A 16,376-nucleotide genomic window follows, 5' to 3' on the forward strand; every position below is an offset into this window, starting at 1 on the left:
GACAGCAGATGTCTTCACACCCCTGTGTCTCTGTCCGTCCCTAAAAATAGTGCGGAGGAGGGTTTAAATCAGGCGCCTGTGTGATAACCCTGAGTTCTGTGGTCACCCTATATGGGTGTGTCGTGCTCTGTCACACAGGGAGGTCCGGTCTGCCCTCTCTCTCTCTCTTTCTCTCTTTCTCTCTTTGCAGGAAGTGAACAGACTTCTTTAAAAAGCTGGAATTCCTGCCCCGAGCCCAATCGAACCAGTTTTAAAGAAAAGAATGCAGGTATTGTCCTGAAGGACGTCTAAATAAAGCTGGTTTTACTGTGGGACATGACATTATTACATGAATTATTTTTAGGAATATTTTATATATATGTTACTCTGTACTGTGCATATTATAGAATGATGCACCACATGGCATGCTGTTCTAGGAAAATAATCCACAATGTGGCCAAATCTAGTAGATTATCTAGTTATATCGACACATCCTGAAGTGCTTTATTCCTCACAAACAACAGCAGCTGCCCGAGGTTTACAACTCACGACGCCATTCTGTGTTTGGTTTTTTTTTTGGAAGTTAAGGTGAGAGAAGTTGGTTCCTGTTCTCACTTGTGTTATAGCAGCTGGAACCAGCTGTTCTCTCGCCAGCCTAATAAACACAGTCATGTTACAGAGAGACTACAAAGCATACACTCTTCTACTGTACTTTTGAAGAAAAATTGGAGAATCCTTCCATAAATAGTAAAGAAATGATCTCCTCACCATAGCGACGTTCTCCGTTTTTAAATAACAATTTACAATCTAAAACAGCCTCATGGGTCCATTATTACACTTAGATTACTAGTTTATGATATACAGCATACAGTCTCTATGTCAGTATCGAGTTTTAAAACAACCCTCCTGTTCTATCCAGGATTGGGACGAGCATTCAGGATGGCGGACTTTTGGTATCAAATCTCTGCATGGCACCAAAGAGCCACCAATGAGTGTTAAAGGGTTTGTTCAGTGTAACAGTACTAAAAAAAATAACCATGCCAGGTGGAGTGAATAAAATTGATTATTAATTATACTGGGAACAGGATCATGGACACCCATGTCTCAAAGGGAATCAAAGTCCAGTCTGATCCCACTGAAAGGTCAAATCTAGCCATGACGGAACGTCACCAGAATACCCAGTGCATCCCTGCCCATCACACACTGGGCCCAGCATGCTAAGTGCCAAAAGCCAGCAACCCAGCCTCCAAACCCCCCAGATCCCAGTTCGATTGAGGAACCCATGGGATGCACCAGGCAAACAAGTCCAATCCACAGGGGCCAGAACTCAAAGGTTCCAAAACCCACTGGCACCAAACATCACCAACAGCACCATTCCCTCCCTGGAAGTCACTTCACAAGGTGGCACAAGGGGAACCCAACATCTATGTGGATGCAATGTTAATGGTTACCGGTGTCAAAATGTTTTACCCCGACATTTTACCCTGACGGCCCCTGACTTGGCAGCACTGATTCCTCCTCTAGTGCTTTAGATTGTTCTTGACTTTGTGTGGTGTTCAGTCTGATTGTGTTCCATCTCCTATACTGTTAGATATGAAACCATCTTACAGACAGCTGCCTATGGGTCCGGACGTTTGGCTCACCCTGTACATGGGACACACACCACAGATGAAGAGCGTACTGTACACTGCACTCATCGCTTGTTTCTACCCGCAAATACTTCATCCTAAAAAGCAGATCCACAGCGATGCATCACATTTCCATACTGTCGTTTCTGGAAGTAAACTTGGCTCAGCTGAATCGATGTACATCAACTCAGTGTCAAATAATAAATGCTGTAACAGCCATAAAAGGCGAACAACATAGAACCCGAGTCTGACAGTACAGTATGTCTGGAACCACACCATGTTTAAGATACGTTTATGGTTTTGGGATGTTATCCATGTTATAATCCTGCAATCCGGTAGGTATAGAGGATCCTGTGCATCACTCTTTGTCTTATACACACATTACCTGCTTGTCATGTATGTCAGCTTGTTTACTCACATTTTATTTCTAGTAATAAAATAAATCGTTACCATCCAACCTGTGAGGCTTTGGCGTGATGGTTCTGCCATGTTGAACACTGAACAATGAAAGAATGTTTTATGAATTAAAATATATCCGCTTGGATCTCTCTAAGGGAAGTTTGATCTTTACATGCTTTATTCATCCATCCATCCATCTAGGAAACTCTGTAGTCCCCAACTAAGGCCCATGGAGGCCAATGGTGACCATTGTATTTATTCCTATTTTTACGACCATGGTAGGACCTGCAATCAACATTCACAAGCTCATTCTCACACTACCACAATTTGGGAACACCAATTCGTCTAATCTGCATGTCTTTGGACTGTGGGAGGAAACCCACAAAGCACAGCAAGAACATGCGAACTCCATGAGCACAGACCCTGAGGCGAGACTCACACCTGGACCCTGGAGGTGCAAGGCGACAGTGCCAACCACTACACCACCGTCAAGGCTGCAGGTTCTATCCCGAACCCGAAGGAACACAGTGTGTCCTCATACGAAACAGTTCCAAGTAGAATGGTTTTTAGAAAGCTTGAAGCAACTTTTTTTTTCATCTATTGAGCGTTGTTTCTGTTGGAGAATCGAATTCAGTTGTATTTGTAAACGGCAAAACATGGAATTGGTGCTAAAATGTTTCTCACCTAGGTGTAGTGTAATCTTTTAATGATCTTAACTGCCATCCAGATGAAACTTGGCCAATTTAGATTTCACATAAAAAGACATAAACCTGAAAAAAGGTGTATTATTCTAAAATGATAAAGATATTGCAACAAGAATTTGACATGGTTACGGACACTACACATTTGAACAGGTCGTGTGCTTATGGAATCTTAGAGCGATTTTATTAACAATGCTTATAAGCAATATAAATAATGAGCATTTTAAAAGATTATTGTTTGAAGTAAAAAAGTATGACGCTGAAAAATGGCCATATTGGGGGCCATATAAAATTATCTCTCCAAAACGGCTGACGTTAGCAACTTGAAATCTTTAGCGAAGCGAGATTAGTCACTTTAATGTTACATAAACTTTAGAAGTAGCTTCTTTGGCCACACACATTTTCTGTATTATATGTTTAACCTTATTTTTTTTTTTTTAAAGCACCCATATTGTGTTTTGGCCGATAGCGTGTTTAACTGTGGTCATTGTTGCAAAGTAACTTTACAGAATTAAAAAACGATGATAATAAATTAGAAAACATATAGACTCGAACTATCAGAATGCCCCTGAGGAGCAAAGAAAGGGTGACAAAGAAAAACTCCCGGAGATGACAATAGGAAGAAACCTGGAACCCGTCCTTATTTGGGTGTACTGCGTTTGTGTCTATACATATACACACATCTTCAAATAATAATAATAATAATAATAATAATAATAAAGTTTTAGCACAAATATTTTAAACACTGGATTTGGTGAAGTTTGTTCTTTGTAGTTTGTAGCTTTTTTAATTGTTATTGTTTTAGTTAACTTCAAAGATATGACAGTAAAGGACTGTCTCTTTGTTGTTGTTATATGTAACTATAATCAATTAAAAAGTTTCTAAACTGTTTTTAAAAATTATTATAAACAATAAATTGCTGTGATGTAAGAAGAATAAAGAATTTCAGGGAAAGCATTTCAAAATGAGGAGGAAGCGTGTTTAATGCATTTTTATAAGAGCTTTAATCCTTATTTCACATCATTTTAAGTCACATACAGGACGAGGATAAAGTCCGTCCTTAAATAAATACAACCAAATCTTGGTGAAAATATTAATGCTGTGACATTACATTAATAATATATATATACATTGCAATCAACTGCATGTTCATACTTCGGTTTGAAAGTCTTTATCCTCACACTGTACATTGTCTTTTAAATAAACAATACTCATGTGTAGAGTTTGTATGAAAGACATTTGCGCTGGAATGTCCAGAGCCGCAATCTGATCCTGTCTCTTGTCCTTAACTAAAGTTAACCTTCATTGATCAGATCATGAACACTGCCCCTGTGTGACACTCCAGACCCCCGACTCGTCCATACACGGTTACAGTTCACCACACACACATACTCACTCACTCACACACTTGGTATCGGGCTCTGGAGCTCCATATATGGCCCGGCGTGAGCGTCTATAGGCACCGGGTGGCTGTCCCGAGCATGTGGCCCCCGCAAAGTCCCCAAATATGGACGCCGGGATTCCTGCGGGGTACGCACACATTCCTGACGCCTGGAGGCGGGGACAACGGGGGAGCACAGGGGTATAAGAGCAGCCACTGCTCACTGTTTGTCTGTAGCTGGAACCAGTGTCCAAAGCGCCATCCAGATTCTCTCTGCAGCGGGGACGAGCACGGGTAAGAACCGGGAGTGTGTGCAAGCTCAGCCAATCAGAAGGACTACTCTCTCAATAGGATTTCTTCGTGAAAAGGATTTTAAAAGAAATCTAGGATACTTTCTTTCTCTCTAGGCTACTTTTCTTCTTTAGCAATGGAAAGAAGCCAGTCTTCAAATCCATATCTTTTTATATTTTAATGGAGCTAACAGGCTTCTTAGGACATTTGGACCAAAAAAAAAAAAAAACTGACTAAGAGCCAAATTGATACTTTACTGGTTACTGAATTTAAGGCTAGGGTTAGATTTAAGTGGTATGTGAGTGCTTTATTTCTCATAATGTGCTTTTATTTCAGAAATCCATTCAACATGTGTGATGACGAAGAGACTACCGCACTGGTGTGTGATAACGGTTCCGGTCTGGTGAAGGCTGGGTTCGCCGGTGATGACGCCCCCAGAGCTGTCTTCCCCTCCATTGTCGGTCGCCCTCGCCATCAGGTAGGTCCTGGAATGTTATACAGATTTCCAGTGCAGACAATGGGCAGAATGGCAGACCCGTTCCTCAAACGTTCTTTAGATGATTAAAGGTTGCATGTGTATAGTTTGTAGGGTTCTACAAGGAACCTTTAAAGGATACAAACAGAACATGCTTTTATTTAAGAGTGTAAAACAGGAAAATTTACATCCATTTAATACATCTAGTATAACCATTTATAATCCTTTGATACAAGTTTCCAATGGAGATAATGGGATGCATTCTGGTTGTCTGGTTGATCATGTTCCACTATTAATGAATCTAGTACAACGTAGACATGCAGATTAATGTGCTGTGCATAAAATACTTTTGTATGAATATGTCCTAATTGGTGGGTTAATTGGTTAAGGCTGAGGGTTACTGGGATACTGGTTGGGGGTTTAAGCTCCAGCACTGCCAGGCTTCCACCTTTGAGCAAGGCCTGTAGTCCTATCTGCTCCAGGGGTGCTGTATCCTCTCTGACCCCAGATATGCGAAATACAATAATAACATTGTGCTATAAAGTACATGCGACAAACAACTGAATTATTTTTTAATTAAATAATGCATTCCATTACTATCTGTCATTGACAGTTTTTCCACCAGAGACACAAATGCATCATGCTTTCCAGTTTATCGGCTTTCATTTTGACAGTAGTGTCTATAAATCTGACTGTGTTTCTTGTCTCTGTCCAGGGTGTCATGGTCGGTATGGGTCAGAAAGACTCCTACGTGGGAGATGAGGCCCAGAGCAAGAGAGGTATCCTGACCCTGAAATACCCCATCGAGCATGGCATCATCACCAACTGGGATGATATGGAGAAGATCTGGCACCACACCTTCTACAACGAGCTGCGTGTGGCCCCTGAGGAGCACCCCACCCTTCTCACAGAGGCCCCCCTGAACCCCAAGGCCAACCGTGAAAAGATGACCCAGATCATGTTTGAGACCTTCAACGTCCCCGCCATGTACGTGGCCATCCAGGCCGTGCTGTCCCTGTACGCCTCCGGCCGTACCACCGGTGAGTGTCACAACCGCCATGGGTTTAGGATTCACTTGTGTTACAAACATTCATAAGGAAACTTTCGACTCTTATGTGATGTTCTTAGTGAGCAATGGATGTACCAGAAAAATATGTACAAATCTCATTTATTAGAAATTAATATCAAAGACAGTTAAGGGTTCTTGGGATCTACTTGGATTTCTCTAAGAAGAAAACCACAGTTTTAAAGGAAATACTTGAAAGTTCTTCTAAATGATAAGCCGAAAACAAATAAGAACCAATAACTACAGGAGTGTTTGAGTAAAGTCTGTTTGGGGGGTTAATAAAAGCTTGTTACCTTTCCCCTGTAGTTTGCCTTGCAGGCAGTAGAGGGAGCCAAATGGTGCTTAGAAGTTGAAAATCACTCTTTAAAATGAGTCAATTTGACTGTGAGAGTTAATGGATACACACTGACCCTATGCTTGTCCACCCTGTTTAGGTATCGTGCTGGACTCTGGTGATGGTGTGACACACAACGTGCCCATCTATGAGGGTTACGCTTTGCCCCACGCCATCATGCGTCTGGATCTGGCCGGTCGTGATCTCACCGACTACCTGATGAAGATCCTGACTGAGCGTGGCTACTCTTTCGTCACCACAGGTGTGTGTGTGTCATCTGATAAAAGTCTCCTGGGTGAAGCTGAAATACTGAGACTTCATAATTCACAAATTATTAATGTATTTCTTCTGTTACAGCTGAGCGTGAGATCGTGCGCGACATCAAGGAGAAGCTATGCTACGTCGCCCTGGACTTTGAGAATGAGATGGCCACCGCTGCCTCCTCATCCTCCCTCGAGAAGAGCTACGAGCTTCCCGACGGTCAGGTGATCACCATTGGCAATGAACGTTTCCGCTGTCCAGAAACTCTCTTCCAGCCATCCTTCATTGGTACGTTCCATAACAAGTTTTTTAAACCTTCTTCTTTATAATAGAGTTAAAAGTAAACCCTGCTAACTTATTCACTGCGTGCAGGTATGGAGTCCGCTGGCATCCATGAGACCGCCTATAACAGCATCATGAAGTGCGACATTGACATCAGGAAGGACCTGTACGCCAACAACGTCCTGTCTGGTGGCACCACCATGTACCCTGGTATCGCTGACCGTATGCAGAAGGAGATCACCGCCCTGGCTCCCAGCACCATGAAGATCAAGGTACCAGACAAAAGGATATATTTTTTCTAATCCACTGTAGTAGATTCAATCATTAAATCGAAAGTATAGGTGACTATGCCTGTTCTTTACCATTGTACCAAATGTGAAACAATCCGAAAACTCACAACCTAAGTTTTCCTCCAAAATCCAACGTATTTGCAGAACGATTCCTCAAAAGTTCCTTAGAGGATTAAAGGATTCATGTTTAATTTTTAGGGCTTTACAAATAATCCTTACGTAGGATGAGCAAGGCAGGGGTAACGCAGTGGTTACGGCATTGGACTAGTGATCAGAAGGTCCCAGGTTTAACCCCAATACCAGCAAGTTGCCACTGTTGGGTGCTTGAGTAAGGCCCTCAACTGCTCAGGTGTATAAAGAGATAAAAATGGAATTATACCTGGTAAATTTAAATACTTTGTCTAACCAACATATCCAGCTTTCACAAACATGTTACTGTGTTTCGTGCCAGAAATTGATCTTGTTCCTCTTCCCTTTGCAGATCATCGCTCCCCCTGAGCGTAAGTACTCCGTCTGGATCGGTGGCTCCATCCTGGCTTCCCTGTCCACCTTCCAGCAGATGTGGATCAGCAAGCAGGAGTACGATGAGGCCGGTCCCAGCATCGTCCACCGCAAGTGCTTCTAAGTTCTCAGCCTCTACTGGACCAAGCTTTCGCTCAGGAATTCACCATCGCCAGTTTCTGAGCTGTTATTATTTTATAACAGCTGTTTCCTTCCTCCTAGTTTACAAACACACCAACGTCAGGGGGTTAAAATCAAGGAATCATGCTGACTCTGTTGTGTGGAGATGATTTACCAAAGACTGTAATGTTGATTTTATGTGAAAGAACCAGGTCACCGCATTATTGGCACCAACCATCAGTGTCAGTAAGCTATTAAAGCAGTGTGAAACTGACATTTACGGGGTTGGATGGGGCACAATAAGGCCCGGGGGAACAAACTTGCCATGCTTCAACAATGCAAAGCTTCCTTTTAAAATAGCTCTACTGTCCATCTGATTGCCTCAAGTCGTTTTTCTGTTTCTGTCCATGTTTTTTTTTCTTTTCAGTCCAATGATCAAGAAAATAATGCAACAAATAAGAACAATAAATTATCTATTTTTGAACATCGTTGTTTTTGTGGTTGCTGATTCCTAGCTTGTAATAAGTTTGCAAAAAAAAAAAAAAAGGTTAGCTCTTTTGCCTCGCACCTTTAAGTTGAGGGTTAGAATCTCCTCTCCTGTGAGTATAGGTGGAGTTTGCTTGTTCTCCATATACTTTGTGGGTTTCCTCTGAGTACTCTGGTTCGCCCCTTAAACTCAGACATGCTGATCGGTGTTTCCAAATTGCCCATAAAATATGACCGGGTGTATTAGAGTATGTTTGATACCCCGCACTGGGTGTCTCCTGCCTTTGTGACTAGATGTATTTACAGTAATGTTATGAGTATGTTATCAAAAGGTATACAGAAAACCCCAAGACTAACTGTTTTAATTAATTGCCTAAAAAATCTGTCTGTCTGTGTGTCCGTTGAGCTAGATTTTGTCACAGCTTCACATAAAACTGGCTGGACAGAATTTCATGAAACTTTTGCAGTCATTAGATATCTGCCTGAAGTTTAACCTGCACCATAGATGAAATCAAAATGTTAACTAAAAGTGATGTTAGGAACAGTTATGTGCCGGACTTAATAATCTACTTTACAATAAGCTACTAATACGCTACTGTCTCAATGTAAACAAACACCTGCACCAATAGATATTAATTAGAAAAGATAAACTGAATATTTGTACTGGGATTAGTTCATATTTTCACTTTGGCTGAAATACCAGCGCTGTAGTGGTATAAGTGAATTTTAACATGGTGGAGCTGTTTTAAGATAAAAAAATGTACATTTGTCAATTTCTCATCTCAGTTTCTCATACAGGGAGTGTATTTGGCTGATGTTGAATGAAGTACAACTATAAGTCCAAAAACAAGGCGTAACCATAAACTTTTCTATATCGTTGACTGTAATAAGTTGAATTGACAGAAGATAAAAAAATTTTGCTGTGAACATGGTACATATTGTACAATTTCCCAATATTTATCCACCGATCCAGTGGAAATCAATAGCATATAATTTTCTTGTACCAAATACAATGTCGTAAAATTACAGTGTTAAAAAATTAAGAGTTTTATCTTTGTTGTGGACAGACATGTACGTGGGCTTCAACCTTAAATAATAATATCACTGATTACATTAAAGCTGATCAGATTATTCTTAGCTTTAAAACCTTTTGAACATTTCTACAAACACTTTAACCGTCAACGACACGACATACTAACACCAGTTGATCATTACGTCATTCAGAAGCTCATTCCTCATCATCAGTTACATCATCAGGTGCGCGCGCTCACGCGAGGCTCGTATTTAGAAAAAAAAAAAAAAGAACAAGAACCACAACACGCGCACGAGCGCGCGCGCGCTCTACTCTCGCGCATGCGCACGGCGTAGTAGTCGGGGCGCGACATCATCCTTTGCTGCTGGTGCTGATGCTGCTGGTGATGCTGTAAACACCCCCTGAGCTGCTTCTCCTACCTGTTCGCCTGGGGCAAAAATACCGGAGTGATTTCTGTAAGGATCCCCGAGCAGAGTGAGAGGATATGACGCGGAGAGGAGTGTTTGGTTTAAGCTTTAATCTCGGAGCTTAAAGAGGCCAAAGAGGTAAGAGCTCAGCTGTTTACATCCTCAAACACAGCACAGGTGGTGCAGAATGGACACAGGTTCAGCATCAAGTGTTATATATATATAATAGAAATAAACTAATATATAAAAAATATATACTAAAATATTTATATACATAAACTAATAAACTATATATATATATATATATATATATATATATATATATATATATATATATACACATTTGTATGTGTACATTTTATTTCTGTTCATGCATATGTATACACCTGCTTATATATATACAGTATATACTTATATAAACTTATATAAGCAAGCTATGAAGTATTCATGCATATGAAATATGAACAAATACTATCATATATAATTTAGAATAGAATAGAATAGAATACATAAAATATACTTTACAAGGTGGTTGGGAATTCCTATATACTGTATTAGGATCCATACAGAAATAAAATCCAATCACTACGAGAGCAGTGTAACACGAGCCTACATACTGTCACTGAGCATGGAAAGGCTGTGTATGTATTATGTAAGACATAATAAATAAATAATTGCTAGAAGCACGCCGGGTTCTGCTGCTGCAGAGAAGCCGGATTCCTGTTCCTTTCCTGTCCATCAGTGTCCAGCTCCCTTTTACCTTTTACTTTATCTTTCATACCTGTTCAAGGTGCTCGCCGCCTTCAAATCCAGCCCAAATGACCAGCAGCACCAGCAACGCGGCCACTAAGAAGATCCGCACGGAGTACATGAAGAAGTACCGTGAGCCGAAATGGGAGATGTTTTCCAAATGCTACCAGGACTCTGTGAAGTACAGGCTCAGCCGCCGGCTGATGGAGCAGATGCACCGGCCGCTGTTCGGGGAGGGATGGGACAGCGGATCAGACTCCAGCGGGAGGTCCAGCCCCAGGGTCAGAAGGGTGACAGAGTCCTCGAACCCACCTCAGTCCTCCTCCGAGAGTGCAGAGGTGACCGCGGAACAGGACACGGACAACGCGGTGCACAACTCACTACCTGTAGGTACGTACTGTACCTCAATCCCGGCTCACCTGGAGCATGAAATCTTTTTAACCTAGAAAGAATAGATTGTGTTTGTGATATTAACATGACTGATTGAGAAATGCTCACAGTTTTAGAAAGAGGCTAGCTTTCTTTGACTCCAGGATAGTGTGGGTTTGGACTTACAGTATGAATCTCATACCTAGAAACCTTTAAACGATATGTTAAAAGACATAACAAGAGCTTTAGAACTTTTACTCAAAGAGTTACTAAAAGGTTTATACTTGGTGATATCACTGCCGTGACAAAAGTACAATTTAATTACAGTTTAACAAAAAAAAAGCGTACGAAATCAATTGCTCAATTCTTTAAAATTGAAAAATACTTTTGTTGAAATTTAAAAGGTACATCTCCCAATGTGCCAAATGAGCTTGTAAATGTTTCCAACTTTATTTCTAATCTAATTAATATGGTCAAGCAGAAGACTAATTAAACTGATTTCAAGACTAATAATACTCAATTTAATATAATTCCACTTGGACTTGGACATGGGCATGGATTAATTATACAGAACAGTTTTTACACCAGAACAGTTAAAAATAAAATTGGACTCAAATTATAAATAGATAACGTCCCCTTTTCAGTGTGACCTAAGTTCCAAAGAAGCCATATTTTGTACAGTAGTTCTTTAAAAATAAGCCTTGTGTCGCTTTGGGACTAAAAATGAGCGGTGCAGTTTTGAAGGTGTCCAGGCATCCGGTCCTCAGCTGAGCTTTGTCCTGGTTACCACTGAAAGACAGTGGAGCTGTAACCTGGATGCATCAGGGTTATGATATTAATTGATTGTTGATTGTTGAGCATACAGTATATATGTGCAAGAAGAAGGATTGATTTTATACTCAGTTATCTGTGACTTTTTAATCAAGCGGTTATATCATGCATTTAAAAATAAGACAAATATTTAGCATTTGGATGTTATGCTTTGTTTGTTTCATACATGGAATTCACATGGAAATATGGCTTAATCTATACTGCCTAGCAAAAAAAAAAACTCACCAATTATTAGGCTTCTTCAATTAAAGAAAACAACTCAGTAGATTTTAAATTACTGTAACCCTTCAATACGTTATCAAAACTCGAAAGAATAGTGCTGAACCATCAACTTTGTGGAAGAAATGTGGCAGGAAAAAAAAACATGAATGGAGATATAAATATATAAATATTTAATAATATATAAATATCTCATACATATTTGGTGAAGTTGCATGGTAAAAAATCAACAGTAGAAATTTTTAATAGCGTTTACATACAGTATGCACACAAGGTGACGAGAACTTACAGGACTGGAAATAAACAGCTGCATGTTCATAAAAATCACATATTATTCAGACTGATCAGAAAACAGGTTTAGTTTGCTAGAGAGCATAAAGATGGAAACATTCCCTAAAAGAACGGTGGAAAAAGATCATGTGACCTGACGAGGCCAGACTGAGTCTATTCCAGAGTGATGGGCGTGTCAGAGTAAGAAGGGAAGCGCATTAAGCGATCATGCATAGTGTCCACTGTACAAGCCTCTGGAGACAGTGTTATGATCTGGGGTTGCTCCAGTCGCTCAGGTCTAGACTCAGCAATGTTATGTGCCAATAAAATGAAGTCAGCTGACGATCTGAATGTACTGAATGACCAGGTTATCACATCTATGGAGTTTTTCTTTCCTGATGGTACGAGTGTTTTCCAAAATTAAGATTGAGCATAAGGAATCATTTTCGCACATTGTTGGCCGTAATCAAAGCTAAAGTTGATTGAATGAAGTGTGCAACATTTTTCACCAGTCTGTATATTATCGTCACATATTTTCCATTATTTTCTCCAACTGTATGACCTTGGTCCAAAATAACTACTCAGTCTTTTCTTTTTATGAATCTCAGAGAACGGATACCAGCATGTCGCAGCTAACGGGCCATCTGAGCTCACAGTGAGACAGAGACACAGAGCTCCTCGATCTGAACCCAGTTTCCCTCAGCGTGAGCTCGACACGGACGACTCCACTGACTCCGTACTGAGAAAACCGACTCGGGCCAAAAGCCAGCCGCCGGCCAGTGCAGCAGCGAGAACCTCAACAACAGACAACAGACGCTCGAATATCCGCTGCGACTGGGCCGAGAGGAACATGGAGGCCAGGGAGAGGAGGAGGCTCAACATGAAAGGCTCGGCGTCCGCTGGAGAGGTGAGCACCAAGTCTGAGCAGTCGGATACGCAAAGGGGTGAGAATTTAAAACTGTGACTTAAATCGAAGTACCATAACGCTCTGTGAACATCCAGACTCCAGCAGGGATCACATCAGTTCTCCTTTCATACATTCTGAGCAGAACTAGCACTCCAGAGTGAAGTGTACCTTTAAAAATCTCTGTTCAGTGAAGCATCCAGGGACGCCAGACACACTGGATACTGTCACAGCTCTACAGGCCACATGCTTGTAAATTATTCAGCCTGAGCTGAGGTCGAGTTGGGTATCTAAGGTGTTCCATTCATTTAATTAGCAGCAGGAACAGAAAGAAGTTTCACTTGTTACTGCAGAAAGTCCTGACTAGAGCTGCAGAGATAGATGCACACACAACACTATTCCAGCCGGTCAACAACAAGGGGCATTTGTATTACCATTGGTTAGCTAGATCAGCTAGTGTTGCTGCCCTGGCATTGTGTGTATTTTCTGAGTTTCTGAAGGAGTACTATAGGGAGGGATTCATTTCATTGGTTGGGTTAATAATAGTTGAATTCAAATATCAACGATATTTCTTCTGTATAACTGACTCCTCCTTTAACTATCGACTGTATCTTCACAGATGAACACAACTCTAATAGCAACTTAATAAAAAAAATAATGTTTTTTTTTTAAAGTGTTAAAAATTTAAAAAGTAAGGCATAATATGATCGTTTTTTCTTGAACATGAGTTAAAAGTCTTGCTTGAATATATTCACGATTAGCTATAACATTAAATAACGTTACAGTTAAAGCCACGGTTTTTGGTTTCCCTTTTGCCACCAGAACAGCCCCATGAGGTATGCTGTAGTGTCTGGTGCCAGGACATTGGAAGTGGATATTTTGGGTCATGTGGGATGGGGCCATCTCGTAGGTGCTTGATCGGATTGGGATCTGGGGTTTGGAGGCCAGGTCAATGGCTTTGGGCTCTTTCCTTGCTGGGCCCAGTGCACGGTGGGCAATATACATTGTACATTGTACATTTGGTGCCTTTCTATCATAATTTCTTCTGCGGTTTGTGCTGCATTGGCTTTTTTTGTGGGATCGGACTGGATAGCCTAGCTTTTGGTTCCTGTGGGCATGGGTGAGCATCGGGTGCCCATAATCTGACACCATTTTACTGGAATAAAATTGATACCCAGTGTTCATGTTGTGGCTGATTGGTTTATACCAGTCCATTGCTTTTCATTGATTTTAACAAACCAGCTAGCTAACTGTTAGTAAACCTGCTTGTGCTTGTCTCAGGTTGACAAGATTGGAATTTCAGCATCAGAGTCTAAGTTTGCATCTGGATTGTCATGTTATTAGCAATTAATTAATTTAACAGCAGCCATACTATTACAACTGAAACTAGCAGTAGCCATGCTAACTAGCAGTTGCTGCTAACTAACTCCCCAGATCTTCATCACTAGCACCGGACCTTAAAGAGAAAGATGTGCCAAGCTGAAAATGTATTGGTTATACATCACAGTTATAACTTGAATAATTCATATATTTGGCATGATGGATAATGAGTTGGTCCCTGATTTTTTTTAATACTATACATGTTTAAAAAAAAAAAGAATAATGTTAGAGCTGTGGTCGTCTCAAAAACCAGCTTTCTAGACAGGTTTCTGTGCACAAACTCACCCAAAGTGACTGCAAAGTGAAAGTGAAAAATGTCATAGATGTGTTTATAGGATAGGTTTATTCCATGTATAAACTTTAAAGTAAATTTTTTTCTAGTGTAGTTGTGTTTCTGGTATTTCTCATTCCCATTCAGATCCACCGGGCTGATGTCGGGGTCCAGACATACCGTGACTCTGAAAAGCGCGGGAAGCTCTCAGAGCGCCGGAGAGCGAGATCAGCTGATCTGGAGAAGTTGCGACGGTCAGATTTTTCGGCAGCGGACGATCGCTGGATTACTGAATACATGCGCTGTTTCTCGTCCAGGCTAAGGTAAAAAAAAAAAAAAAAAAAAAAAAAAATATATATATATAATGTATATATATATATATATATATATATATATATATATATATATATATATAAAATCGCGTTCAGATTTTAGACTGATTCATCAATATTGAATCAAGCAAATTCAATGATAAATGTTTCTCCAACTGTATATTATGTGATGAAGGATTTTCTGTTTCAGTTGTTGCGGCCAGAACGGACTGGACCATGATGCAACCAAAAGACTTCCATTGTGCTTATAGCTTGAAACTCAGGACACATTTTTTTCAGTAGACGTTCTCGTAAAATCTTGCGTCTTGGCATCACCTTTTACTGGCCAAGTCCAGGTAAAATGTGGAAGAATGTAAAAAAACGAATGCTTCAAATACCCAGAAGAGGTGTTGATCCCACCCAAAACCTTCGATCTATCCTGAATGACATATCACTATTGGACAAAATTATTAATTTGTTTATGTTTTCCATTGATTTACAGTAGTTGAAGAAATCAGATTGCAAAATTCTGGTTGTTGAGAAATGGATATTACAGCCATGGATTTTGCTCATTTGCAACAAGTCCTGGTTAGCTAAGTTAGCTAGCTAGGAATAACCTCATAAGGGAATTTCCTGTGGCATGACTTGGAAGCTGCTAACTCTACAGTCAGTTACACGGCATGCCTCAGACTCTCAGTTTCAACGTCTTTGCAAGAATAACTCAAGAAGACCGCTTTTAAGATAAAACATGAGGACACTTTTACGGGTTGCAGGATCAGATCAAAAACCAGCATCAGGAAATGTTTCAAACTTTTTTTTAACAAAACTTAATCCTTGAGCTTTTTATTTTATATTCCATTTCAAAATCATTCCATTGGAAGGTAAGAAATAACAAAAACATATTCAATAAATATTGTCTTGTATTTTATTACAAGATATTGCAGTTTTAATGTTTTGTATTCTTTTGATTGTTTTAACAGAATTTGTGACTAACAGTGTGTGAATCATGCTATCAGCATACACTCATTAAAAGCTACATTTCAGGGATAACCAAGATACAATTAAACAGAAAATTCCAACATAAAATAATTAATATAAATATTATATTTACTGAGATTTTTGGTGGTTTGTTCAGTGTTCTGTATCGGTGGATTATTTAAATGCGTAACATATAGAATCTCAACATTCGAAGATTTGCTGCTAAATATTTGTGTGGACCAAAATGACTTCTTCACTTTGTTAAATTTGTCTCTTGATGTTATTTCCCACTGGACAGCTCTCAGCCTCTGGAGCTTGGTCAAGTTCAAGTTCTTGAATGTCAAATCTAGTGGTTTTGAATGATTCAAAATAGTGTGTTTGTTGTAATTTTTGTTTTTAACCTTGAGTTTTACACACCAGCATTGTGAGTTTCTTGCAGTGATGTAGTGTTGGGTTGAA

General features: G+C 40.1%; 2 protein-coding genes across 2 annotated transcripts; both read left to right on the forward strand.

Annotated features, from left to right (window-relative positions):
- Nucleotides 1-4,303: 4,303 nt before the first annotated feature.
- acta1a (actin alpha 1, skeletal muscle a) lies at nucleotides 4,304-8,192 on the forward strand. The gene is made up of 7 exons (XM_053477744.1): nucleotides 4,304-4,382; nucleotides 4,716-4,857; nucleotides 5,570-5,894; nucleotides 6,355-6,516; nucleotides 6,612-6,803; nucleotides 6,888-7,069; nucleotides 7,569-8,192. Exons 2-7 carry the CDS (start codon nucleotides 4,729-4,731, stop codon nucleotides 7,710-7,712), a joined length of 1,134 nt encoding a protein of 377 aa, XP_053333719.1. The 5' UTR covers nucleotides 4,304-4,382; nucleotides 4,716-4,728; the 3' UTR covers nucleotides 7,713-8,192.
- Nucleotides 8,193-10,437: 2,245 nt separating this feature from the next.
- Nucleotides 10,438-15,733, forward strand: ccsapa (centriole, cilia and spindle-associated protein a). The gene is made up of 4 exons (XM_053477540.1): nucleotides 10,438-10,774; nucleotides 12,682-12,980; nucleotides 14,776-14,951; nucleotides 15,151-15,733. The coding sequence occupies exons 1-4, from the start codon at nucleotides 10,453-10,455 to the stop codon at nucleotides 15,209-15,211; spliced, it is 858 nt and encodes a 285-aa protein (XP_053333515.1). The 5' UTR covers nucleotides 10,438-10,452; the 3' UTR covers nucleotides 15,212-15,733.
- The last annotated feature ends 643 nt before the right edge of the window (nucleotides 15,734-16,376 follow it).

Source organism: Clarias gariepinus, chromosome 18 (genome assembly GCF_024256425.1).
Source record: "Clarias gariepinus isolate MV-2021 ecotype Netherlands chromosome 18, CGAR_prim_01v2, whole genome shotgun sequence".
Taxonomy (NCBI): domain Eukaryota; kingdom Metazoa; phylum Chordata; class Actinopteri; order Siluriformes; family Clariidae; genus Clarias; species Clarias gariepinus.

Bases quoted from the DNA above. Each gene is read 5' to 3' on its own strand.
- acta1a (XM_053477744.1), top strand. From the start codon at position 4,729: ATGTGTGATGACGAAGAGACTACCGCACTGGTGTGTGATAACGGTTCC. The intron at 5,895-6,354 runs GTGAGTGTCACA...CACCCTGTTTAG, and splicing joins CGCCTCCGGCCGTACCACCG to GTATCGTGCTGGACTCTGGT. The intron at 6,804-6,887 runs GTACGTTCCATA...CACTGCGTGCAG, and splicing joins CTTCCAGCCATCCTTCATTG to GTATGGAGTCCGCTGGCATC.
- ccsapa (XM_053477540.1), top strand. From the start codon at position 10,453: ATGACCAGCAGCACCAGCAACGCGGCCACTAAGAAGATCCGCACGGAG. The intron at 10,775-12,681 runs GTACGTACTGTA...TATGAATCTCAG, and splicing joins GCACAACTCACTACCTGTAG to AGAACGGATACCAGCATGTC. The intron at 12,981-14,775 runs GTGAGCACCAAG...ATTCCCATTCAG, and splicing joins GCTCGGCGTCCGCTGGAGAG to ATCCACCGGGCTGATGTCGG.